The following is a 25024-nucleotide window of genomic DNA, read 5'->3' as shown; positions in this document are numbered from 1 at the left end:
GCTTAGCTCCCACACCGAACTTATTTACTTAGGTCACTCCTCTCTAGACAAGATTAGTAAGCAACCCGCAATAGTTATCCAGGTCAGGGTCAGGGATCAGATCGTAATGCTCGGGTCAGGCTCAGGGAGTGAATCAGGTTGATTCTATAATGATCATTAACCAGCTCAGGTTGATCGGGGGCGTGCTCAATTCTACCAGTGAGCAGAAGTAGCGAGAGGTGAACTGGAACGGAAGGGGATCCGCCAAGAATTGCCAGACATTATCGGTATACATGTAGTAATATAGAACCCTGAGTTCCGCTCAGGTGTGGGAACTGAGCGGTACTCAGGATTAGTCATAATACTTCTGAGTACTGTTCAACTTGAGGAATAGAAAAACATAGATTATATCCTTAAAATATGACAAGAGCCAGAAGATAATGAGATTGGAACCTAGGATGTTCTTACCTCCCACCTAGGGCCGGGTTCCAGCTGAGCGGTACTCAGGATTAGTCATAATACTTCTGAGTACTGTTCAACTTTTCCTTAAGTAACGCTCGGCTGGAACCCGGCCCTAGGTGGGAGGTAAGAACATCCTAGGTTCCAATCTCATTATCTTCTGGCTCATGTCATATTTTGAGGATATAATCTATGTTTTTCTATTCCTCAAGTTGAACAGTACTCAGAAGTATTATGACTAATCCTGAGTACCGCTCAGCTGGAACCCGGCCCTAGGTGGGAGGTAAGAACATCCTAGGTTCCAATCTCATTATCTTCTGGCTCTTGTTATAACCTGAAGACTGGGGTGGGACTAATTCCGCATGACACGTAAGCACAAAAAAATGTGAGGGCTGCCAGATTTGAACTGACGACCTTGTGGACTGGAATCACACGCGCTACCGCTGCGCCAAGCCCCCCAATTGATGAATGTTTATTGCTGGTAGGAAGTTAAGTCCTTGCCAGACAATCCTGGACAACCTTGGTGTTAAGGTTTGGTCCGGCATAAAGTCTTCTCTTCGACCGCAGTCTAGCAGCGAATCGCAACCGAGCGGTACATAAAACCACGATTGCAGTTCTTTCTGTAGTACTGCCCTGCAGTTGGGACTCTCCTGTCTTGTTTGGGCCCGCGGTCTCTAATTGCTGCCCCTCAACTTCCTCCTTCGGGACAACTCGTGCGCATATATATATATACTACCCTCTCGCCGACAGTGGTGGATTAGATACCGCCTGGAGCCTTGATCGGTGAATTTCTACCACTTAGGTAGGTAGTCTCGATCTCCTGGTCTTGAGTATTATCCAGCAAGAATCGTCAAACAGTGATCTGAAGTCATTTTTAGTTAGGTTGCCGTGCGAATTGACATCCGGAGCCTCGGCCCTGGGATGGTATGCTTAGTCTTATCATCGACTTGTTTATCGCGCAAACGATATCCTTTAGATCTACGGGTTCGCAACCTTGTTGGTAACGTTGGATTAGGACATTATTGTCAGGCATTCGGTCTATCAGGCTAACGATGGAGACTAGTGCGGAAAACCCATGAAGGAGGAAGAGCAGGGAGATTATGCATCCTTGTTTAATTCGAGTTGCAGAACCCGGTTGTGGAAAGAGTGATGGAAATTGTGCAGGTGTACTTGATTGTTGGGTCGACAACCCATCCATCCCTCGAAAGGTTTACATACTTCCTAACAGAGTCTGCTAGCATTTACCCTTTCTATTTATTCTATCGATGGAATCCGCCTTTAATCCCAAGCGCCCTTACTACGTACGATACCAAGTCCAGCCTGACGGCCCCAAATAGCACATCGAGTTTTGCCGCAAGTTCGGAAATTCAGTCTCGAGCAGCAATCTCAAGGCTTATTTATCCCCACCATGTCAAGGATCTTGCTCAACAGACCATGTCCCATGTACTGACTGCGCTGGCGGATGGCACAGGAGATCTACACTAATTTGATTATCGAGTATGGGACAACCGTCAGTCAGGCGCTATCCTGGTTCGTTCTCCAAAAATAGCGGATGTCCCACGTCAAAAAATAATAATGAAGCCAGAGCGACTTGAACGCCCAACTTTCAGGACTGGAATCTGACACTCTACCAATTGAGTTATGGCTCCTAATTGGACAGATTAAATCTCCGAATGTGATATCAATCCCAGTACTTTCTAGTGCCTTTAGGTCAGATCTACAAGAGCAAACGGCCGGAGAAATGCACGACATGGGTCCCTTATACACAGTGGTTTTAAGATCCTAGGTAAGATGGCCATTGAAAAAACCTAACTTGCTTTGTGCTTGCTATCTTACGGGGTGATTTCCCAGCTTGCCTTTCGCTCCGAAATAGAATGGGCCCGAATGGAATCGCAATCACCGTCAACTCACCATGAGGAATAAGTGTCATTACTAATGTGAATGGCAGAGTGGCAACGAAAACGTAGTAAAGGTCTCTCTGAAGTCGCTAAGCTGTTACATTTACCTTTCTCGCGAACCCTACATGAACCTGTTGGTTTTTCAACGTGACTCCTGCAAAATTGCGCCCCGTTAAACGCCTTGGTGTTGGGGCGGCCACGAAGTTCCAAGGGTAGTAGCCTTAGATACCGAAAGACATGGGCGTATTGTGAATGACCCTATTTCATAATATGAGCGGCAAGGCTCGGTGGAGCTTGTGCAAATGTTAATAAACTTTAGCTGCTGGTGACACGATGAAGGTAGTCAACGCAGAATAAAAGCCAGTGCTCAAAAGACTCGATAAGATATTGAATCGTTGAATACATTCTTAATACTGGCGTTGAAAATACTAAAAGTGCATGAGGTCTAACAACCTGGTCAAAGGGGGTCCGCAGATCGCCAACCCTGGGAAATAGATATTTTAGACCTGAGGCTCCAAACAACATCACCTATAGATCACTCGCAACCAGTAAGGCTTGAATCCACCTTTCTATATGCATCATTCAACTGTCTACCTGTCAATCTTATTCGAAACCCAGACCCAAACCTTGCACAGCACACCCAAACAACCACGATGCATATAACCCGCAAGGAAGCAAACATTTGAGCGCCACAAAATGGTCAGACACAACCAAAGGCCAAAAGAGAAAAGCACGTCATCATCTCGGCTCATGATTCATATCTCATATCAAGCGCAGGAACAAAAGCAGTCGAGAGAGAAAAATGGAATGACAAATGTGACATGAATAGGAAGACGAATCGAAACTCCTCGCCCAGTTCATCAATGCTTCCATTGTACCCCCAACCCCAAGTGAAGCTTCCAAGAAGCAAGAAACTAGATCCGAACACACAGAAACTCACCCGAAGTAAAGCATAGTAGCTCCAAAATAGCTCAAGCAAAAGAAGCCCAAACTCAAAGCCCGTAACAAGAGCGCAACTGGATCAACCAATGCGGAATAGAGACGAAAATGAAGGGTCAAAAGCCGAGACATGCGATGCCAACACTAAATCATCAAACCCTCTTCCTTCCCTTGCCCTTGCCCTTCCCCCTCGTTTTCAACTCCACAAAACCAAGCTCCTTCAAACCCTCGGCCAGAATAGATGAATCCCGCATTCCAGGAAAATCCTTTGCCGGATAGACCCGAAACGGATCAGACCACGCCTCCGCCAGAATAGGCATCGACTGACCCGTATCCTCAACAGAGCCCCAATTCATCAGCCGGAACTGGAGTCTATACAGTCCTGCTGAACGAATAGACAGATCCGCAAAGATGAAGAACGTCGCAGGCTGGTTGAGTTTCGAGGCGTTGCGGAGGGCTTGGGGAGCGCGGGATGGGGAGCGAGGGCTGCTTAGTGGGTACAGTTCTTCGGCGGAGGGATGGTTGGGCGCGGAGTTGGGGTCTGGGTCTGCGTCGACGAAGAAGGGGGACATGAACGCTTTGCCGGATAGGAGGGGTGTGGAGAAGGAGTCGTCTGCGCGGGCGACGCCGTCGGGTTCGCGTTCTCGCTCTCGTTCGCGTTCGGCGGGCTGGCTGGGCTCGGCTTCTGCCTGGCTCCAGCCTGTTGAGTCGGAGACAGGGAAGAGCAGGCAGCCTACTGTGAAGCGCGGGTCTTGTAAGATGTCACTGTCGTCTTGGGACTCTGGGTCGAAGTCTGTGAGGAGGATCTGGACTATTGGGGGTGGGTCGACGGGGCGTCTATCTCTGTCACCGGCGCCGCAGGCGCGTGCTGCGATGGGCTGCTGGCGTACGTGAAGGTGGTACCGAGATTGGGTGGATGTGCGGCGTGGTGGGGGGTCTGGTGACGACTCTGGTTCGTGGTGCAGAAGCTTGTCGAAGCCGTGGGGCATGCTATAGCTCGGATTCCGTGGAGCCTGGCGTGCTTCTGGCTGGGTGCTACTGCCCATTGGCGGCGGATTCCCGACGAAGGCAACTGGGCTCTTCTCAGAGTGGACTGGGCTCGCCATGGCTGTGGAGCTACTGCTATGACTGGGTATAGTCCTCGAGTATTAGCACAATTGTCTAAATCTTGGATCCGTGCTATTTACAAGCCATGGCGTACTGGGCTGCTTGGGCATCAATAGCACACCGCACGAGGACGGACGGACTGACAGGTAGACAGACGGGTGGTTCAATCGACAGAAACGAAAAAGAAGGAACTTTACTGGGACTCCAGGTCGTGTGTCCGCACCCGATGGCGAGCGTAATCGCCGCCATGGCTCAACATAGGACTCGATAGTTCTCCATACGACGCAGGGCTAGGGCCAGGTCCAGGATACCCGCGGGGATCGCCGACGGTAGGGCTGTGGTGATGCATTCGCAACGGGAGCGCCTGTGGCATCAACGGCCGGTTCATGTAACCATGATCTGAGGATACCATATATCTCGGGTCCACGCTGCTTTCAGGTAGCTGTCCCAGCGATGGAAGCCGAGGAGGACCCGGTGGTGTGGTCAGCGTGGGTCGTTCGTAGTGCAGTTCCGGCGGGAGGAAGTGTCGGGGTTCATGCCGCGGGTACGGCTGATGATATGCCACAGGCATCGGGTCAGGGTGGTGTGGGCGAGATACTGAGTTGATGTTGACGTAGGGCCTGTCTGGTGGTGTGGTGTGCCCACATTGCTGCGACGGCGTCCTCGACATCTAGTGACGGAATCGCGCTGGCGCCGGAGGGCGGGCCGTGGCGCAGCTTTTATAGGAATTCCGTATTCGGATGCAGCCTTCTTTTAATTCTTATTTGTTTTTTTCAGCCCTCTTTTTTCAGCTGGGGCGTAGACATTGAATGCGACCCACGGAGCGGTCAGGTCAGCCACACCCGCACGGGAGGGGTGGGGGACTCAAATGTCTCAGACGTAGATGCGATTTCTGTTGGTACCTATCTTGGTTATATAAGTATATCTCAGTGCAGATGAATGAGGGGAAATATTATGTCAATCGGCTTCCCTCCAGTGCATATCCTGGATATGTCTGCAGGCGAGGAAAGGCATCGGACAAACAGCATGTGGGTATGCAGCCCGTCAAGAAAACGGCGCCATGGGGAAGGGAGTCAGAAGTAAGGAGTAGAATATCAAGAATTAGCGTGGATTCAAGCTTGACGGTGATCGTAGTCGGTGCCCTGTGAGAGTTTCTGGAGGGATTTTGGTTCCAAGAGTGGTAGCTTCGCCTGGACCCAAAGGTTTGGCTAGCGGAATTCAGCTTCAGCCTCAGGATAGTTGAAAAAGCCCTCGACGCACATCGAATTTTCTCTCTTTTCCCGATCTCCCGGGGCTGTCCAATCACCTCAAGCCCCGGTGACAGAGGCCAATTGGGGATGGAGAGTGGATTGGCACGTATTTGGATTTTTATTATTATAAATTTTCCAGGCTGGCTGGGGTGTGGAAGTGATGACGGTCACAGAGAGTGTCAGGTAGGCCCGGTCGGGTCAAGCTAGGGATCCAGTTTGGGTCCGGTAGGGGGCGATTGGTCGCAATGAAGAGGGAGGAGCCGGGGAACGGGCCGAGCGGGTTTCGCCACGAGCGAAGGGGGTGTGTGCGGGTTTTGCAGCGAAGTGGATTGGAGGTGTGGATGTGCGAACCGTCAATATCACTGGGCGAGCGCCGGGAGTGCTAGGGTGGGTTATGATGAGGGGAGGGGGCAAGAGGCTAGGCTGTGGCCCCGTCCCTGGAGGACGCCGACGAACAGCTGTGCGGTTCCTGACAGAAACTGACGCCCGAGGGTCTCCGAATCTCGCGACAAGAGACGGTCAAGCAGAATTTGGATTTGGAGCCGTTACTGCTGCCGTGGCAGGGGTGGCTCCACCCCCGGCGGTTTCCTGGGACTCGGGATGCTGGGATGTCGCGGTTGAGATCGAGGTCGAGACCGGGGCACGCATCTAGACATGTACCAGGGTCTGCCTTGCCTAGTCGTCCGAGGACTGGCTCATTATTTCCGTGTTATCATGGAAGTGGGGTGTGAAGGAGAGGGATGGATGTTTGAGAAAGAAGAGAGGGGGCCCAGGAGTCAAACTAGCAGGAGGACGAAACAGCGAGCAAATACTAAACACCCAATCTCTCACCACGGTCCCTACAATCGCACAACTATACACTCCATCCGAGGATCCATGCAGCGCACAGGGACAATGGCGTTGCTGCGGCCGAAAGCCACAACCCACAATGCGACCAAAGGAGTTATTTCGGCCTCCTGTACGAAATACGGAGTACAGTAGTCTCCACCTGTAACCAAGCGACTGCTGCCCTAAGATTAGGGCGCAAGCGATGGCAGGCAACCCAAATTACCAGTCTACACCATATACCGGCTCTATGGTAGCAGTAACCAAGCAAACTATAGGCCAGGAACCCTGATCCATGGAACGGTGCAAGCGGGCCACCCCCAAATTGCAGAACCACCCAGACTCCGATCTCCGCTTTATAGAGTGAGCGCACAAGCGACCACTACCCACTGAGACCGTCGCGAACGGGGAACACCAATCGATCGGATGCTGACTGACGGGCTGGGCCCTCCTCCAGTGGGTGGGTAAACCCGCCCGCCAGTGGAACGACCCATCCGACCGGCGTCAAGCGCTCGGGTTCGAATCACAACGACCTCCGCATGGAACCCGCTAGCCCGGCATGATTGGCGTGCGAGCCAGGGCTTGGCAATAGTCATTCCAACTACTGAGAAGATCGTCTGTGACCCCACAAAGGGGATCTGGCTCTGCGTCAGTGGCACCTGGCTCACCGTGATAGTGGGCTCTGATGTTCGGGTCCCGTCTGGGCTCTGTGCGGGACATGGTGAGGTGAATTGGGGCCATTGGGAGCGAGGACGACGAGATCCTCCGTACGGGCTGCCTGGTGGCGAGCCCTGCGGGAGGTCAAACCAGCTAGCCAAACCCCATCCAGTAGAGCGAGAGAGGCAGACCAGCGAAGCACCGAAGAAGCTGGGAACCTAGCGACACGGGGGCACTATACGGAGTACTGTCGGTTGAATCGAACGCATGTATTCCCGGAAATCAAAGTAAAATAGTGTTTCACGGCAGCGCACCTCCGGTCATCCCTCGCATGACAGCCCGGCATGGCATGGCTGGTTCGTTGGCCGGCCGTTTGGCGCTGCGCTGTCGTGTAGTCGTGCAGTTGTGCAGCCTCCGGGAGGTCCCCCATCGAGGGGCACGGAATACGTGGTATGTACGGCGTACAATCGTCGTCGGATACGATCGACACAAAGAGGCAGCCATCGTGGAGGGGAAAAAAAGCGGACCACTTTGGCGGCAGCGCTTTGCGACTGATGCGTCGGATGGGCCCAAGCGCCGAGGCAACGTAGGCAAATTCGTAACGGCGCGAGTTCGTTTCGTCCCAGCCCGCTGCTCGCTGCTCATTGGCCCTGCCGTCTGAACGGTCAGAAGCCGCACTCATTCTCGGGGACTCCCACGATCGATCACGGAACGTTTAATTTGTCAGATCGGAACTGCCTCCACGCCACGTCCGGAGCACTCGGGGTCTACATACACCATGTAGGCGTGGAAACAGAGACACCAACTTCCTTCCTAGAGGGGATCTGCAACGGCTGGGGCAGCTTTTCACATTCCCGCTGGCACTCCCATCACGTCGGCAAACCATTGGCAATAGTCATGGAGCCACTCGGTCAGGACTCGGTCATATCCCCACAGCTGATGCACCTGGAGCTTGCGTAGATGTGCCAACCGTTGACAACCCCGTCGTGGCTAGACACGGGGAGGGGAGGTGGCAGACTTCAGTGGCCACAGGAGTATCACAAGCGCATGCGAAAAGCATATGGTTCGGATGGCCCCTCAATAGAGAGCCTTGTGGAGGAGGCATCCACTGCTGCAGGCTACTGCTGCAAGACGTGCAAATGGCGTGTGGTGATTTGATGGGGTCCTAGGATTAGTGCGGAGGTCGGACAAGAGAGGACCTGAAGAGATGAGGCGAAGGCACGGGTACCAACGAGAACGTTACTGTTCATGGCGAGGCACAGTTCACTCAGCTCACCACTCACCACTCACCACTCAGCCTCGGTTCAGGCAACCCCACGCGAGACCCTTCCAGGTGTCAGATGTCAAGTGGCTTGGCTACCCTTACCGTCGATCCTACCCGTGGCCTTGCCCAAGTGCCATCTGTGGCAAAGCCCGAGAGTGCGTGGTATGGTGGCTTGGTGGCTGTGTGATAGGAACAGGTCGTGTGGGGGGGAAGGGCCAACTAAGCAGGGATTCGCGTCGGGATACTTGTCGGCGCTGATTACGGAGTAGGGCCACCACCAACTCCACGACGGTGCTGATTGGAGGCTGTCACCAGGGATATCCCCGCTTGGCCGACGAGTTGGCCGCACAAAGTCAAAACTTCGATTGCTTCTGCATTTGCTGGAGGAAGTGGTACGTGGATATGCGAAAGAAATCCGACTACTACACTACAAGTCAATGTGGACAAGACTGCTCTCTTCACAATCACATTCTTCATGTGCTCCGAGGATTGAACTGCGATGTTTTACATGTGAGACGTGCCTTTACGCCACATTCAGGATTTCCCAATGGGGGTCCCCTGTCGGGACGTGCAGTGGGTTCGCAGAAGACGCTATCATATGCACGACGATATGTCTTCGGGCCGCCCTATCGAAAGCCCAGATCTGGGCTCGGATCGATGTCCAGGTAGTACGACCTCGCTGGAATCCGACGAGGACGATCACAAGGCCAAGGCTCCTGGCCGGGCATATGCGTGGGCCGGATGAGCATGCCGGCGCCAAAGGGGGCGTCTGGTGGCGTGGGGCCACGGTCCCTGATTCCGTCGCCTTTCCCCACGTACAGGGCGATCATCTCGCCAAACTGTCGATCCCAGGCCACAATGTACGCCGACGGTAGCCAGGAGTCGCCTTCGCCGAACCGCTGGTCAAGGGTCCCCAGCTGGATCAGATGCTGGCATTTGTTGTTATCCTGGGGCACACCGTTGACCGTACCGCGAGCTCGGAGTAATCCCAGCATGGCTGGCGTCCAATTTTCAGACCAGTTTGACAGCGCAGGAAGCGGAGAGTCTGTGAACTCGAGGGGTGAATGTTCGGGGCACCACTGGAACTCGAGGGATGAAAAGTCGGTTTGAAATATCTCCTGCATGCCCGGGTCCAGAGGCCAAACCTCCACTCGCTGTGCCATGCCATCATGCTCATTTAACAAGTCCACGATCTGTCGCAGGTCGCTTCGAGATTTGGAGCAGCCGTGGGCTTGGATTTCCGAGTAAAGTCGTACTGGATCCTCGTAGCCAGCGCAGTCGCCGTCAATTGTGAGCAAAGGCTGGTCTTTAAAGACGGCCCATGGCGAACCTGGCATGACCCCGACATGGGCTTTGTTCTTGCCTTGCCCGTTGACCCCTTCCCATCGGATTCCCAATCGAGCTTCCATATTCTGGAGACGCGTTTCGAGTAGCTCTTCATACTGGTGACCTTGGATCAAGTCTGGTAGTGCTTCACTGACCGCAGGATCATCGAGTAAAACCTGCAAATTGTGTAATGTAGCGATGTGGGGCAGATTGTCTCTGCTGCGCTGGGAGATGTCTTCTAAGAGTATTGCGGCTTCCTCTGACCGTCCGGACCGCACCAAAGCTAGTACAACGTTGTAGGCCAAGTGGCAGGCATCTCGACGAGAGCTATCGAACTCTGCCATATAGAGTTTCCATGATTTGATCAATGCATGTCGACTGTGAATCCTGGCAAGAACGCAGAGGTAAGTACTCCAGTTCCGCCGGTCTTGTTCGCGTGCTTCATGTAGAACATCGTGAAGGGTAGGCCGAGTCCGCCGAGACTCATCTCCTTCACCCGTGAGACCAGCAAGCAAGAATTTTGTGTCGTAATCTGGCCTCTCGAAAAGAACCGAATCAATTGACTCGGACAGCGCGTTAATGACAGAACCGCCGTTGGCAAAACTCAGGCGGTAGTACCGTGCTTCTTGGCGGGTATACAAAAATTGCTGGAATGCAGGCATTGCTAGATCGAGAGCTGCATAATATAGGCCATCATTGGTCGTCAGCTTAGGCAGATCCAGGCGTTTGAGTCGAGTGTTGATATCGCTCAGCGCAGACACAATCTCCGTGTATGTGTTGTACTCTTCACATCGATGCATGACCTCAGTTGCTCTGATTTGATAGTTGAAAAGCTTTGCTCCTTGCCGATCCACTGCCAGTCTCTCTATGACAGTTTTTAGAGATGACAGGTTATTGACTGAACTAAGACGTTCTGCTTCTTCTTTTCGATTCGTAGGGTGGATACCCTTGAGGGCACACCATAAGGCCGGCGGTGGATTGCCCGACACCCACTCGGTATCAATGAGAAAGAGTGCATGTTTTCGCAAGGTTGAATTGCTCCCACTCTCATTACCGAGATGATTTGAGCTCGTGAGAATAAAGCGGAGTAATTGCGATGGCGACAGATCTTGCAATTGAGCATCGGCATCGAGAGCAGCAGGTGAGAGACGACGAGTCACTCGTTCCCCAGACAGACCGCACATTATATGCCGCCGTGATCCAATTAGAATCTGTGACGACAGGCTCCCCATATTGGGCAAAGAGTCAACACGCGTGCTCCAAGGAAATGCGGAGAGGCCACGACCCACGGGTGGAGATGGAAGATAAACACAGATAAGCGGCGGTAGTCTGGGGTGGCAGATCAAGGCGGTATTATCAGGCGGTGAACTTGCCTGTCATCTTGTCGCCAGACTCTGCGGTTCGACATCCACCCAACTTCCTCAATACACCACGAACCGATCCCGCCTTGCTGGTTGTACTTGCATACGGATAATAATGCCTAAGACACGGCAGGCCGAGTCCTCTGCGATGGATGAATTGAACGTCGAGCAGCCTGAGCAGATCGAGACTGCTCCCATGGAGACTCCGAGCTCGTCAGAGCCACCCGCGGCGAACAAAGAGGACGATGCTGCGGCTAAAGCGCGCGAAAGGAAGGATAGATTCAAGGCTCTCCAGGCCCGAGCTGTAAGTAAACCATTTCACCGGCGGATGTGAGGTTCTGATCCCATCCGCCTATCTATCAATGGGAAGACTGACCCGAGTCCAGAAATCTGCCACGGAGCGCAACTTGAAAGAAACAGCGGCGGAGACTCAGCGCCTGGCCACGGATCCAGGACTACTTAACTCGATCTCCCGCAAGCATGCCTTTGCCTCGCACAACCTACTCAAAGCAGACACCGAAGCGGCCGGTGAAGATTTCGAACGCAAACGCGCTTGGGACTGGACCGTCGAGGAGTCAGAGAAATGGGACCGGCGCATGGGAAAGAAACAGCGCCACCGTGAGGATGTGGCATTCCAAGACTACACACAAGATGCCCGAAAAGTGTACAAGCGCCAGTTGCGCGAACTCGCACCCGATCTCGAAGCATATGAAAAGGAGAAGATGGCCGCTATCGAGAAGGCAGCTGCGAACGGCGACCTTGAGATTGTCGAGACGAGCGACGGCGAGATGATCGCAATCGACAAGAATGGCAGCTTCTACTCTACTGCGGACAGCGTGGGCTTTGCTGATAACAAACCGAATCGCGCGAATGTCGATAAGCTGGTCAATGATATTCGAAAGGCCGAGGAGGTGCGCTTGAAGAAGCGCAAGGAGCGTCGTGGTGATGAGGAGGCCGATGTCACGTACATCAACGAGAAGAACAAGCAGTTCAACCAGAAGCTGGCCCGTTTCTACAACAAGGTACGTGTTGCACCCACGCCTTCGCTTTCGGGTTATCTAGATGCTAACTCTCTTCTAGTACACAACCGAGATCCGGGACAGTTTCGAACGTGGTACAATGATCTAATGCGATATGAAATAGCGGTATAATACATGCGGGGAAGATTCGGCGTCACGCCTGGAGCATGACAATTCATCCACCAACGGGAATCTCCTGCTTTTTTATGTTATTGTGACCCGCGGAGTCTCCCAGCAAAACGTCAAGGAGGCCCAAATAAGAGCCTAGTGGCCCTAGAGCATCGTCTTCCTCCAGGCCTTTGTTGCCAACGCCTCAATCTGCTTTGTTCCAACGGCCCCTCTTGTCGACTCGTCCTCCAATGCCTCAACCACTGCCTCGCCCACCACATCAACTTTGAGCGGCTTCTCCGCCATGGCCCCGAGGAACCCAAGCTTGTTTCCGAGGAGGGTATTGAACTCAGAGGCAACGAAGCCACCGAGTGCAATTGGCAGTGTGAACTTCCTGCTTGAATCGTACATGAAGCCCGGACGAATAAAGATACTTCGCAGCTCTGGGAGGGAGGATGTGATCGTGGCCTCGGCCTCCCGCTTGGTGGTGATATATCGGGCTGGAAGGACTGGGGCTCCGGCCGCGGCGGAGATGTACACGAAGGCGGGGACATGTTCGTTTGAGGATTCCTGGGCAAGCGCGATGGCTGTATTGGAAAATAGTGTTAGCATCCCACTCCAGAGCTTTCTAGCTGAGAGTAAATACAATGCAACCAAGACGTACCGGAATCCCTGTTCATAAGTTCGTAAGTCAATTGTCCATCCTTCTCCTTGGGTTCGAGCGCCTCGCCCTCTTTCCTGAGCAGCGGATTCTGGCTCCCCAGCTTCGACGAGCTAAATGCCCGCTGAAGACCACCGATAATCGGTTCCCGCCCTTGCACCACGCCCTTGTAGTCGGCTTCGAGGAGAATGCCCATAGAATGAACGACAGCAGACGCCCCATGCAGGAATGGCTTGTAGCTCTCCGGTTTCAGGAGATCAGCCTTGGCCCATTCCACAGAGCTAGCCCAGCTTGGGCGCTCCGAGGAGTCTGTGACTGTGTCCCACCGCGGCTCGCCAGATCGACTAGAGGAAGTTTAGCATGTCGTGCATGCCGGAGGGCGTTCGGTCCGAGTGCGAGGACAAGCGTACCTTAATGAGGTTACCTCCCAGCCCCGGGAGGCAGCTGATTTGCAAATTCGGGACCCTGTAGCATCCACTTAGCATGGGCATCTTCAGCGGGCTGGGTGACGCGAACCTAAGAAGCCACTGCCTCCGGCGACAACAAGCCTCTTGGCAGCCATGGCACTGGTCAAAATTTGGTTTAATATCAGAAACTGGATATTCAAGCGCGAAGCAATAGTCAGGGAGGCAAAAATCACGATCAATCAAGCTCGCAAGAAATCCAGCTACTGGCAGCTCTGGCATGCCGTCACCGTGTCACGTGCGTTACATCTGCCCTTTTCCCGTCGCGCCATTTGGTTGCCGCCGCCCTGCGTGACCTGCTCTTCTTATCACAAAGTTTCCAACTCGTTGACCATGCCTTCAGCAACGGGTAACAAGCGCGTCAAAGTCAGTATCCACCTCTCCACACCCTTTCCTTCCCAAGACCCAGACTAACCACTCCCCCATGCACAGGGCGTCTCAGTCTTCCGCCCATTCATCTTCGGCAGCGAAGCCCAGCCGTTCGACCCCGAGAAGCGGCCCGCGAACGCGCCACCTGATCACACGCACCAATGGCGCATCTTCGTAAAAGGCGTCAACGACGAAGACATTTCCTACTGGCTGAAGAAGGTGCAATTCAAGCTGCACGAGACCTATGCGCAAGCGGTGCGCACAATTGAAACGCCCCCCTTTGAAGTCGTCGAGACAGGCTGGGGCGAGTTCGAGATCCAGATCAAGCTGTACTTCCTCCCCGAGTCCGGCGAGAAGCCGCAGACGCTGTGGCACAGCCTGAAGCTGCATCCATACGGCCCGGACGCGGAGGGCATGAAGGAGCGGCGCGAGGTGGTTGTGAGCCAGAACTACGAAGAGGTTATTTTCAATGAGCCTGTTGAGCCGTTCTATGAAATGCTGACGGGGGAGCGCCCATTGGCGCGCCGCCGGCACCGAGGGGGAAAGGCAAGAATGCGAAGATGAATGGTCGGACAGCGGAGATCCCGTTGGGTGATTCGCCGAAGAATCCGTATAGTCGGGCGACCGAGGGGAAGGAGTTGGATCGGATGGCGGAGGCGACGAAGACTGTCGAGCAGATGATCAAGGAGGAAAAGGAGAAGCTGATTGAGCGGGAGAAGTATCTGGCGGAACTGCGGGAGACGGAGGGCGTGCCTGCTTCCACGAAGAAGAGATGATCGTGGCCTTTATCATTCGATTATTTTCTGGGTTTGTGATGCAAAGGGAGGGCATCCTCCCTCGCGGTGCGGTATGCACCTGGACTCATGAGCTACTGGCACTCAACACTATCTAATCGCGAACGGCATGGACTTTCACGAACCGCTCAGACTGAAGCTTTTCGACATGCTTTCCCTCTAAGTGCGCCTACAAGCATGGCCCTGCGCACGAGACATGCCATTTTGTGAGAGCTACAGCTGGTGATCGGGGAGGGGGATATGGGCTCTCTGTTGGCCCGCCTACCGACATTACCGGTCTATCCCCGGAGGCGATGCCTCCGAACCCTAGATCACCCAAGCTGAGGCTGCGATTGACGCGCCAAGACCTGGGGCAGCGTGAGGACCGTGCCCTGTTTAGCCGTGACATACTTGGACCAAGAGAGCAGAATGAAGCTTTAGGTCTGGTAATTCAAGCCAATACGGCGCTGTCACCTCGGCATCGATGGCATCAACGCAATCACAACAATAATACTTCTCAATAATATACTTTTAAACCGTTGCAGAGTCTCGGTCTACTGTGTATATTTGATCGTCCCAAGATTTGGCCGTGCACCCAATGTCTAGAAGAGAATGTTCCAAGGGTGACATTCATGGCGTGCCATGCCTCTCATCTAGGTAGTTAGATGGCCGGCAACCAGATGGACTGCGTTTGTTCGACTTGAATTTTTTTATTACTTGGCTTATTTTGGGGTGTAGGCACCAGCAAGCGGCATTCGGGTTTGGCCCCAAGCGCCGGTCCCTGTGGCGCCGAACCCTAGCGTAGATATTGCACGCCAAGCAAGATTTGGCCCCCACCACCCAACCATTCAGGGGCCATTCAGACTCATCACAGCGGACTTCCGGAACCCCCAATGCAGGAGTCCCCGAGCAATTAGCGGTGATCAGAGGAGGCGCAGGGGGCAACCATAGCCTCCGTGAGACGGGGGCCACGCTAGGCCCTCCAGATAGGGCTGGAATGCGGGTATGGCGGGTCCCTGCGGCCCTGTTATTCGACCAGGGCCTTCAGACCCTTTGGCTCCCCCAGGCACTAATAAATGCGAGGTTGACTTGCTAGTCGTTCTCGTCGCTAGTGCGGTGGCATGGTAGCACGCAGAGATTGCGGCTTAAAAAGAAGCAGCGCCCATGTCCACAATGGCGGCCTTAAAAGAAGCGTCGCTGCCCCCTTTTCCCTGCTCCCATCTCGCCATATATTCCATACATCCCATACACCAGTGCACCTGTACATACAAAGCACAAAGCACCACCATTGAGCGCTACTTGAAGTCGGAACTCCAGTATTCGGGACTTAATCAACACTATGTACACCTCAACTCTTCTCCTCTCAACCCTCGCGGCCCTCGCCGCCGCCGAGACTAGTGCCAGCTCCACGGTGATCAGCTACTTCGGCGCCTCCTACACCTTCTCGGACGTCCCCGTCCGCACCTCCACCAGCTACGCCGGCAGCGTGATCGGCATCGACGCCGTCGCCACAACCTACGAAATCAACTGTCTCAGCGGCGCCCCCACGACCGACTGCAGCCTGTCCAAGCCGCTAACGCTCATCGCCGGCCCCAGCACCTTCAGCTTCTCGGAGCCGTTCTACGCGAGCGTCGAAGTTGACGGCGTGACGGTCACTGAGAAGGGCGGCGAGGATCTTGCTTGCACCTTCACCCACTCTTCTGAGTCGGCGAAATGCACCGTCCGTATGGATATCACGGCCGAGGGCGCTGGCGTCACGACTACGACGAGTTTTTCTACTGTCGAGACTGTTCCCAGCAGCGATGTCTTGTATCAGACGCTGACTGTGACGGGTGGTTTGGCGTCGTTTACGGCGGCTGCGGCGACGTCGACGCCTAACGCGGCTGCGGCGATGGTTACCGCCGCGCCCATGGGCGCTGCTGCGGTCGTTGCGGTCATCGCGCTGCTGTAAGCGGAGGTTTCAAGTACAGTGTCTCGCATCGATGACTTTGTTTGATAATCCCCCCCGGTCCAAGACCGGTCTTAGGATTAATATCATGAATAACGGCCGGATATTTGATCTCTCTACATTTATCTAAATCATCACGTAGAAATGTAGATCTTGACATATTCTGTGAACGCGGAGTTCATTTAAATTAGGCCTATCTATCACCTATATCACCTATCACGTATCACTCTAACAAGACCCGAAGTTGATACCCTCTCAAGAATTGGTTCGCAACCCTCAACCGAATAAAGTCTCAACGCCGAACGCTCTATCGCACCGCTATGTATCGAGATAGTAAAACGAAAAACAAAACAAAACAAAACCAAACAGCGCCTCCTAGATCTAGATCTAGATCTAGCTCTAGCATGTAGCAGACTTAGTCGTGTCCCGGGTCTGTTTCAGAAAGGGTATCAAGTTCGTGCCACCCGTCCCATAGAGCCCGGTGGGATTAGCCTCGCTAAGCCCCTTCACCTGGGTGCTTGCCGTGGCTAGATTGACCTTTTCCCGCAAGGGCTGTTCCACAGGCGCGTTGCTGCGGGCTGGCATGATGATGTAGCGCGAGACGATCTGGATGTGGGTGTCGCGGAAGGAGCTGAGCGAGAGAACGGCGGCGTTGAATGCTTCCTTGAGGGGCGAGTCGGCCTGAGTGGAGGCTACGTAGGGACGGACGTTGGAGAGGGCGGAGAGCGTCTCCAGGAAGCGCTTGTGCGGGGCTGGCATGTAGTTTCTCATATCCTGTTTCAAGTTTAGTATACGAGGTCTTCTTGCATATTGTATATGGTGCTGGAGCGTGGAGGGAGATGCCGGACCTGAATGTAGCTAAACCCCGAGGGATTCAAGCTCCCTGTCGCGGAGTGATTTACCCCCAAGAAGATATCAAAGGTCTGAATGAGCGAGCTCTGCGCGTTGCTGCCGCCGCTATACTGATGCCACTCGCCTTGGCCGGCGCCCAAATCATAGAACACGCCAGACGGCAAGCCGGCCGCAGCCATGTTCTTGCTTCCGGCCAGGAAGGGCCGCAGCTGGTGGAAGAAGACGTGCGGCGCATTTTTCTCGCACATCCGCGCGAGAGTGCCTCTGAGGTCTTGCAGGCCATCTGTGAAGCGGCACAGCAGCGCGGTCAGGCGTGGCACGTCGTGGGCTGCAGCTGCAGCAATGGCATCGAGCATCAGCGGGACCAGCCGGGCACCCTTGGCTTCGATGGCGACGGAGAGGACCATGAACCATTCTTCATCCTTTGTGCCGGTGAATGAGGTGAGCACAGATAGGTGGTCGGGCTCGGTGATGTCGAGCTCTGCGGTTGTGGTGTAGTTCCAGAGGGTAAGGGCTGCGTAGGTGGCGCAGGGAGGGAGCTCGAGGTGCTTCGAGATTTTGAGAAAGGGCTTTGCAATACAAGGAGGCAAAGTCTGGGGTAAATGTGCAGATTAGTATTGCATGATACCAGAGAGAACATAAGACGAAAGGGCTTATAGGAGAGCAAAGGCTCGGAGGTTGCTTACATCCTTGGGCTTCTCGCCCCCCCAGATGTAGGCGTGCGTGAGGAATCCCAGGATCGAGTACGCACGACGCCACTCCGGCTCGGTTTGTAACCACGTCGTCGTCAGAACAGGCAAGGCATTGACTGATCCTCTGATCTGGCCGGTTTTGATCAGATCCGGCAGCCGGACGGCGAGGTTTTCCCATTCCGCGTAGTACGCATGGGGCAGCTTCTGAAGCGGGAGACCGTTCGGGAGGAAGCCGTGAAGAGGGGAGACGGCATAGTCGTCGAGATTGATCTCGGGGGAGGGGATCATAGTGGGCGATTGATATCAATGAGTCGCAAAGGGATGGTGAGACAAGAACGGTGAGATGAAGACAGGCAAGTTGGCAGGCGCCCAGGAAGTTTAAATGGTGCTGGGGAATCACCGGCCTGCCTTGATAACAGTGGGCTCCTAATTATATGGCCATAATACGACGCAATATCGATTATGGATGCGATCCGGCTTGCAGCGGCCACTTGCCAACTTCAAAACTATACAAGGCGGATCGCGGGCGGATCGACATCCGTGTTCCGGGTGACGTCGAGAAGCGGTCATCGTTGTCCGGCCCGACATTTATTTGGTGCTAGTTTATTCCCAGGGACCAGGAACCAAGCTGGAAGCTCAATAAATCCGAGTTCTACAAGCAAAGTGAGCAATGTGCGGCCTGAGGACTCGAGCAAAAGCAAACCTGCGGAGGTGGATACTCTCGTAAAGAACCTTGTAGACACCCTTGTACAACGTGCATCGCGATGGCGCTGATCGCCTATCACACCAAGCTTGGGCGTCCATTTCTCCTTCACTCTACTTCATTTCACAAGCAGGCCGGTCATCGGGTTGGTCCGAACAATAATTGAGTTCTGCAATCACGAAGATTGCAACGACGGAGACTCCACCTCGGCAACGCAGCCACAGACGGGCCAACAGAAGGTGGGGACGGATCGCGGAGGTGGATGCGGATGCGCCCGTCCGGATTGCACTCTTCCCTCGTCTCCGATTGATCAGTCAATTATAAAATGCAGCTGGAGCGTGCGTTGCGTCTTGTCTGCATTCCAGTCGTGCCCCTCGATTTACACCGACCAGTTCTGGGTGTTGTGCGCTGCCAACGTCGCCATTGTCACCATAGTTACCTCCCCACCCCCACATACACTCCCAGATCAACATGACAGGCACAAACGGTCTCAACGGTGTCAACGGCGTCAATGGCATCAAGGCGCCCAAGCCTGTTTTTCCCGCCGAGGCGGCCACACAGGAGTATGCCGCTTCTCTCGATAAGGCTGATCCAGTGCGCCAGATGCGCGACGAGTTTATTATCCCGTCCAAGGCCAATCTCGCCAGCAAAAAGCTGGCCAAGCCAGGTACGAGCGAGAGCTATGGTGGCGCGGTGTTGCCAGGTTGCTGACTCCTGATAACAGGCCTTTCATCTGAGCCTAGTATCTACTTCTGCGGCAACTCACTGGGCATTCAGCCCAAGGTGACAGCTAAGTACATGGAGGCGCAGCTCGACACATGGGCGTCCATCGGCGTCTGCGGCCACTTCACCGACATTGAAGATTCCCCGCTGTCGCAGTGGCAGCTGCTCTCCGAGCAGGCGTCAGCTTCCATGTGCAAGATTGTAGGCGCCGCGCCAGAAGAGGTCGCTGCGATGGGCACGTTGACGACCAACCTGCATCTTCTGCTGGCGAGCTTCTACAAGCCCACAGAGACCAAGAAGAAGATTTTGATGGACTGGAAAGCGTTCCCCAGTGACCATGTAAGCGTTCACAAAGACCCAGACGCTGCAAACAAGCAACTAACTCGACCACTAGTACGCTATTGAATCACACCTTGCCTGGCACGGTCTGGACGCCAAGCAGAACATGGTCCTCATCGGCCCCGACGAGGGCACGTACGAGATCGCCACTGAGAAAATCCTCTCATACATCGACCAACATGCCCATGACGCTGCTCTGCTTCTCCTCCCAGGCATTCAGTACTACACTGGCCAGCTCTTCGACATCCCCACGATCACCAAGTACGCGCAGGACCGCGGGCTCACCGTGGGCTGGGACCTGGCTCACGCCTACGGCAACGTCGAGATCAAGCTGCACGAGTGGAACGTCGACTTCGCCGTCTGGTGCACGTATAAGTACGGCAATTCCGGGCCCGGCGCGATGGGCGGCCTCTTCGTGCACGAGCGGCACGGCCAAGTCGACTACAGCGAGGGCGAGGATTCGCCCAAGTTCCGGCACCGTCTGACCGGCTGGTACGGCGGCGACCGATCCGTGCGTTTCAAGATGGACAACAGTAAGTGCCGAATTGTTCCCTTGAGCAACCCCTTGAGACGCAACGGGACGGAACGGCGGCAGCTGCTAACATTCTCCAGAATTCAAGCCCATCCCCGGCGCTAACGGCTTCGTCATCTCCAACCCCTCCGTCATCGACCTGACCACGCTCTGCGCCTCGCTCTCCGTTTTCGACAAAACCACCATGGCAGACCTGCGCCAGAAATCCTTCAAGTTAACCGCGTACCTGGAGTACCTCCTCCTGAAGGATACCACCGACGCAGACCGCCAATTCACTATTATCACCCCGTCAGACCCGCACGCCCGTGGCGCACAGCTTAGTGTCCTACTCAAGCCGGGGCTCTTGCATAAGGTGGCCCAGCGACTGCAGGACGCGGGCATTATTTGCGATAAGCGCGAGCCGGATGTTGTGCGCGTGGCGCCGGTGCCGTTGTACAACACGTTTTTAGAGGTGTTTACGTTTGTACAGGTTTTCAAGGGCGCTTTGTCGTCATGATTATGGCATCTAGGGCATATTCTGTCTTTCTGTTTTGTTTTGTTTTGTTTTGTTCTTGGGAAATACCCTAGATGAAACATATTGCATAGGCTGGATAGGAAGCGTTTTTAGGAAATTCTACAAAGTTGATGTATTGCAGTATCTCCAGCTCTTCAAGGCTGAAAGTACAGCATGGACTATGTAGTCTGAATAGCTCACAGCCTCAAGCGCCCCTTGCTAAAAGCTAAAAGTTCCCAATATTATCCCAAGTATCCCCACCACGCAGGAACTCCTGTCCCTGCGAAAAGAAGTTCGTTGCAAGAATCGAAAAGTCGTCGTTTGTCAAAGTCAGCTGCTGTGGAGAGACCAGCGAGTTGGCCGAGTAGTCCGCAAATGCCGCATTGGAACCAAAGCGCGGCGACTGGAGACTCGCCGGCCTCTCCTCGCCAATGCGCGTTGGCGCAGGCAGTGGAGAAGTCTGTGACACTTCCGCATTTGCAGGGGAGGGACCTGTGTACAGTGAGTCGCCGAAAAGACGGCGGGCAGAGTTTGCGTCACTGTTCGATGAGTACTCGAGGATTTCCCAGAATCGGGAGAGGTCGATCAGGAGGCTTTGGTTCTGCGCGTCGGGGTCGGATTGGTAGGTGGCGGAGACGGCGTCTTCGAGGTGCTGCAGTCGTTGAGCGAGGCGGGCCATGTGAGGCCATTGCTCGCCGATCTGCTGGACGAACTTGACGCATTTGGTGAAGCGGTCGCGCTTCTGGTTGCGGATGGTGGGGTTCTCGGTGAAGCTGAGCTGCAGCTCGATGGTGGCGACGACGGCGGCGCTATAGCCCAGTAGTGGGTCGGAAATGAAGAAGGATTTCTCTTCGAAGTAGTTGATGAAGTGGATGATCCAGGTGGTATGGGAAGAGATCAGGTCGGAGGTATGCTGGAGGAATATCTCGGGGATAGTGCTCCGGAAAGTGCGCAGGCTCAGGGATAGCAAAAGCGGATGATTGAGCAGGCACAGCATGGTATGGTACATGAATTGGTTCAAGAACCAAGGTCCCCAGTATTCTCGGTGAGCTTGTAGCTCCTCCAAGGATCTGTCGCTGAGGTTGGCCGGTTTGAATCGATGTGTGAGAGGCATGCGCGTCTCGAGGTCCATCTGTAGTGCAATGATCTTCGAATAATCGGAGTGCGGTGACCACGGCGGGACATTGCTCGGTCGTCCTCGGAGCCGTACATATCGTGCAGTCCGTGCAAAGGCCTCGCTCAGCATGATGACATAGGCAATGATGCCTTGATCTTGGATATCGCTTCTCCGCGTTTCGGGGGGTGTAGGACCTGGGGAGAGCATTCGTGGTGGTCTAGGTGGACTCTGAGGATAAGCAGGGCCCCCTACTTCCGGAAGATCTACTGAAAAGTCGCCACCGTGTAGTCGCTTCAGCAGACAGATGCTCCAGAAACAGCGTCTGCGCTCTTCGCGGTGGATCTCGCTGATTGGGGCGCGGGGCTCTAGGCCGAGATTTGCGCATTGAGCCAGGTTCATGGCAAGGCTGCTGTGAATGCTGGAGCGATGCGTATTCCCATCTATAAGGCACAAACATTAACCAAGTTGGTTTCACAAAGATTGGTCAGCATGCTCACTTGTAAAATCCACCAAGCTCAGTAGACAAAGACATTGGAGTGTTGAGACCTCAACTGGCCCTTCCGAGACCCGCTTCATCACAAGGCCGCGCGCTACTTCAGCATAGCTATTTACCTGTTCGGTTAAATTGTGAGAATCCCGGTGCGAATCTGAAAACCTTAGGCTCAAGGCTAAGATGGCGTAGATGACTTCGATATCCCGTGTTTGCAGGCTGTTGATGAAACTGCTCCTGTGAAACAGGGGCAGAGGCTGCGATTCGCAATATAACAAGTACAGCTCCGCTATGGGACCGATCGCCGTCCAAGGAGGTAGAACAACCGTTGCACTTGTGCCGGACGTGGTCATTCCACTGGGCAAGTGAGTGTCATTTGCCACGGAAGTGTTTGCTTTCGAGCTGGCACTGATATCAAGTTCAGCAATTCCTAATCTTGAATAAGCAAGGAATATTCATGCTCATACCCTAAATGGTCGATGACCTCTCCTAGCTTGCCTTCTAAGCTCCGCAACCTGTCTTCCTGTAAGGAGGCGCTGTCAACATCTGCCACCCTCATTATACTACCAGAGAGACATACCAGCGTCTGCGGGGCTGGTAGGCTTGCTGCATGAAACCTTGAAGCTTCCTCTAAAGCCTGTAGCCGTCGCCGTTCCTCTGCATATACGCATTCCTGACGCAGCCTAGCACATAGAGAGCAGACCGGCTGCTCTCCAGGACATTTAGCCTTCTTCCGCCTGAAATTCTTGTTAGTAGGGCATTTCACCACTAGGGGTATACCTTGTACCCACCTGCATGGCTCACAGGCTTGCCGGACCCTTTTGTGGGTCTTTCTGAGTAGTGGGGGTCGGTATTCTCCATATCAATGGTACGATTCTTATATGCCAGTGCGCATTGTGCCAAAGTGGGCGTGGTTGCACGAGAGGATTCTAAGTTCGAGAGGTGAATATTTATACTGGGAAATCCGAATGGTTAGGACGGTGCATATCGCGAATGTAGAGCAAGAGCCAACCATTAGAGGCAATCAGGCTATAGAACTTGGAATAAAATCCATCCGAGCTGCTGTTGGCAGATGCACGGTGGGCAACACCATCGCGTTGAAATAGCTGACTAAGCATTTTCAGTGACCCGATGCGGCCGGCCGGGCTAACTATAGAAGCCATCCTGGGATTGCTGTTCAAAAAACATCCTGGTAGCCCGACCTTTGACCTGACCAGCAAGCCATAGAAGCCATTGGAAATGTCACACGACATTCAAGCACTGTTAAAATCGTTGCTTAAACTGCTTTTGTAAGCCCTGGACTCGGGCGGTATAGGTTATATCAAGGTGGCACGGTCATCTTTTCAAGGATTTGGGTTTGATACTGGTATTTTGGGTGCATGAGCGTTGAAAGAGAAACATAGAAGGAGTGAGCTTTGACGTATAGCTCTTGGAACAAACACCCTGGTACGCCGCGCGAAAGCCGCTCTAACAATGGCGTCCAATCAGATGCCATTGAAATAAGCCGGTATGATACTCGCTGTACTGGGCGGAGGTAGTAGCATATTACAAGGCTGACATAGCCAAGGCGTAGGAAGGCAACTATTCGTGGATTGGCGCTTGAATCGGTTTTATGTACAGCCCCAAATCTTCAGTGTGCCTGCGAACGCATCTAAACCATCACCGGAGTAGAAATACACCGCCCGAATCGAGTCAACCTCAACACTGCATCTTCAACTACCAAAAAGGGGAAGGTTGGCGTCATTTATTTGTCGCCGAACCAGGTCTTCTTGCCCTATAAGATAGTTAGTATATGTCCTGAAACTTCCCATAATGGGCCCTCTCTGATGGTGTCGAGAGGAAAAAGGGCCAGGTGTGAACTAACGAAGACCATGCGGCACATGGCGTAGGTGGTGGCTAGTATCAAGTTAGTCCGTTGTCCACGATATCTACCAGTTTGATCGAGGTTCCACTTACCAGCACCAAGGCCGTAGACGGAAAGAAGGTAGGGGTACATGATGTAACCGCTACGGGAGGTCTGTCGAACATAGATCGATGTCAGAATGTTGCCAATGGCTGGTGTACAGGGCGATGTATCGGGATCCAACTGACCTTCCACCATTGACGCTTGCCGTCGTGGTTCTGGAACAGACGCTGGTAGTAGGGGACACGGTTCTCGCGGTAAACGAAACTATGAAAGAATAACAGGAATTAGCAGTGATCGCTACTTGAGTAGAGACAGGCAATGCCCGTGGCGGTGTCAATGGCAATTGACGCAATCGCGAACACCCCCAAGGGACTGCGAAATGAATTTCGGTCGGGCTTGGGCGCGACAAGGTGAAGCTGAAGGTAGCGGTGTAGGACGGGAGCTTGACGTACCCGGCCATGCGAGGCACAGTGCGGAACATTTTGGCGGTTGGAGGCACGAAGTGAGGACTGGGTGGGAGGAGAGAAGGGCAATGGCACGATGTCGTGGAGTTGGGAGAGCTGCAGGTTAGTCATGTGACGTCCCTCTTTCTTCCGCCCACTCACACGGTGTGTGCTTAGTCAGTAATGCTGAGTCAGGGTCCTCAAAAGGGGAAAGCGTCATCGGCGGCTTCTGGCGCGGAAGAGCAAGCTTGACGATTTATTCGCGCTGGCCTTGATTTCCTCCAAGTTGAGAGAGAAGGATGGTGGACAAGAACTCCGTTGCCATCC

At 53.9% G+C, this 25024-nt stretch overlaps 12 protein-coding genes across 12 annotated transcripts; 4 read left to right on the top strand and 8 right to left on the bottom strand.

The window, feature by feature from the left end:
• Nucleotides 1-3427: 3427 nt before the first annotated feature.
• N7482_004599 (velvet factor family protein) lies at nucleotides 3428-4381 on the bottom strand (the record flags this gene model as incomplete). The annotated part of the gene is made up of 1 exon (XM_056686724.1): nucleotides 3428-4381. The coding sequence occupies one exon, from the start codon at nucleotides 4379-4381 to the stop codon at nucleotides 3428-3430; it is 954 nt and encodes a 317-aa protein (XP_056545466.1).
• Nucleotides 4382-4575: 194 nt separating this feature from the next.
• On the bottom strand, nucleotides 4576-5052 carry N7482_004598 (uncharacterized protein; the record flags this gene model as incomplete). Its single annotated transcript, XM_056686723.1, has 1 exon — nucleotides 4576-5052. One exon carries the CDS (start codon nucleotides 5050-5052, stop codon nucleotides 4576-4578), a length of 477 nt encoding a protein of 158 aa, XP_056545465.1.
• A 1761-nt stretch (nucleotides 5053-6813) lies between these two features.
• On the bottom strand, nucleotides 6814-7796 carry N7482_004597 (uncharacterized protein; the record flags this gene model as incomplete). The annotated part of the gene is made up of 2 exons (XM_056686722.1): nucleotides 6814-7324; nucleotides 7429-7796. The coding sequence occupies 2 exons, from the start codon at nucleotides 7794-7796 to the stop codon at nucleotides 6814-6816; spliced, it is 879 nt and encodes a 292-aa protein (XP_056545464.1).
• Nucleotides 7797-9004: 1208 nt separating this feature from the next.
• Nucleotides 9005-10936, bottom strand: N7482_004596 (uncharacterized protein; the record flags this gene model as incomplete). The annotated part of the gene is made up of 1 exon (XM_056686721.1): nucleotides 9005-10936. One exon carries the CDS (start codon nucleotides 10934-10936, stop codon nucleotides 9005-9007), a length of 1932 nt encoding a protein of 643 aa, XP_056545463.1.
• A 244-nt stretch (nucleotides 10937-11180) lies between these two features.
• On the top strand, nucleotides 11181-12193 carry N7482_004595 (pre-mRNA-splicing factor SYF2; the record flags this gene model as incomplete). Its single annotated transcript, XM_056686720.1, has 3 exons — nucleotides 11181-11369; nucleotides 11452-12087; nucleotides 12146-12193. The coding sequence occupies 3 exons, from the start codon at nucleotides 11181-11183 to the stop codon at nucleotides 12191-12193; spliced, it is 873 nt and encodes a 290-aa protein (XP_056545462.1).
• A 164-nt stretch (nucleotides 12194-12357) lies between these two features.
• horA (ubiquinone biosynthesis protein COQ11) lies at nucleotides 12358-13415 on the bottom strand (the record flags this gene model as incomplete). The annotated part of the gene is made up of 4 exons (XM_056686719.1): nucleotides 12358-12779; nucleotides 12857-13197; nucleotides 13264-13318; nucleotides 13370-13415. The coding sequence occupies 4 exons, from the start codon at nucleotides 13413-13415 to the stop codon at nucleotides 12358-12360; spliced, it is 864 nt and encodes a 287-aa protein (XP_056545461.1).
• Nucleotides 13416-13650: 235 nt separating this feature from the next.
• On the top strand, nucleotides 13651-14462 carry yaf9 (YEATS domain-containing protein YAF9; the record flags this gene model as incomplete). Its single annotated transcript, XM_056686718.1, has 3 exons — nucleotides 13651-13683; nucleotides 13750-14171; nucleotides 14225-14462. The coding sequence occupies 3 exons, from the start codon at nucleotides 13651-13653 to the stop codon at nucleotides 14460-14462; spliced, it is 693 nt and encodes a 230-aa protein (XP_056545460.1).
• Nucleotides 14463-15798: 1336 nt separating this feature from the next.
• On the top strand, nucleotides 15799-16410 carry N7482_004592 (uncharacterized protein; the record flags this gene model as incomplete). The annotated part of the gene is made up of 1 exon (XM_056686717.1): nucleotides 15799-16410. The coding sequence occupies one exon, from the start codon at nucleotides 15799-15801 to the stop codon at nucleotides 16408-16410; it is 612 nt and encodes a 203-aa protein (XP_056545459.1).
• Nucleotides 16411-16806: 396 nt separating this feature from the next.
• Nucleotides 16807-18239, bottom strand: N7482_004591 (indoleamine 2,3-dioxygenase; the record flags this gene model as incomplete). Its single annotated transcript, XM_056686716.1, has 3 exons — nucleotides 16807-17181; nucleotides 17202-17852; nucleotides 17946-18239. The coding sequence occupies 3 exons, from the start codon at nucleotides 18237-18239 to the stop codon at nucleotides 16807-16809; spliced, it is 1320 nt and encodes a 439-aa protein (XP_056545458.1).
• An 886-nt stretch (nucleotides 18240-19125) lies between these two features.
• N7482_004590 (Kynureninase 2) lies at nucleotides 19126-20744 on the top strand (the record flags this gene model as incomplete). Its single annotated transcript, XM_056686715.1, has 4 exons — nucleotides 19126-19321; nucleotides 19379-19716; nucleotides 19772-20249; nucleotides 20329-20744. The coding sequence occupies 4 exons, from the start codon at nucleotides 19126-19128 to the stop codon at nucleotides 20742-20744; spliced, it is 1428 nt and encodes a 475-aa protein (XP_056545457.1).
• A 223-nt stretch (nucleotides 20745-20967) lies between these two features.
• On the bottom strand, nucleotides 20968-23209 carry N7482_004589 (Zn(II)2Cys6 transcription factor; the record flags this gene model as incomplete). Its single annotated transcript, XM_056686714.1, has 5 exons — nucleotides 20968-22298; nucleotides 22356-22756; nucleotides 22816-22871; nucleotides 22929-23085; nucleotides 23136-23209. The coding sequence occupies 5 exons, from the start codon at nucleotides 23207-23209 to the stop codon at nucleotides 20968-20970; spliced, it is 2019 nt and encodes a 672-aa protein (XP_056545456.1).
• Nucleotides 23210-24092: 883 nt separating this feature from the next.
• Nucleotides 24093-24735, bottom strand: N7482_004588 (cytochrome c oxidase subunit 7; the record flags this gene model as incomplete). The annotated part of the gene is made up of 5 exons (XM_056686713.1): nucleotides 24093-24122; nucleotides 24213-24244; nucleotides 24305-24365; nucleotides 24440-24518; nucleotides 24707-24735. 5 exons carry the CDS (start codon nucleotides 24733-24735, stop codon nucleotides 24093-24095), a joined length of 231 nt encoding a protein of 76 aa, XP_056545455.1.
• Nucleotides 24736-25024: the final 289 nt, after the last annotated feature.

Source organism: Penicillium canariense (assembly GCF_028826845.1).
Source record: "Penicillium canariense strain IBT 26290 chromosome Unknown utg000002l_segment0_segment0, whole genome shotgun sequence".
Lineage (NCBI taxonomy): Eukaryota > Fungi > Ascomycota > Eurotiomycetes > Eurotiales > Aspergillaceae > Penicillium > Penicillium canariense.
Note: the sequence above shows the minus strand (reverse complement) of the source record. Positions and strands in the feature narration are given on the sequence as shown.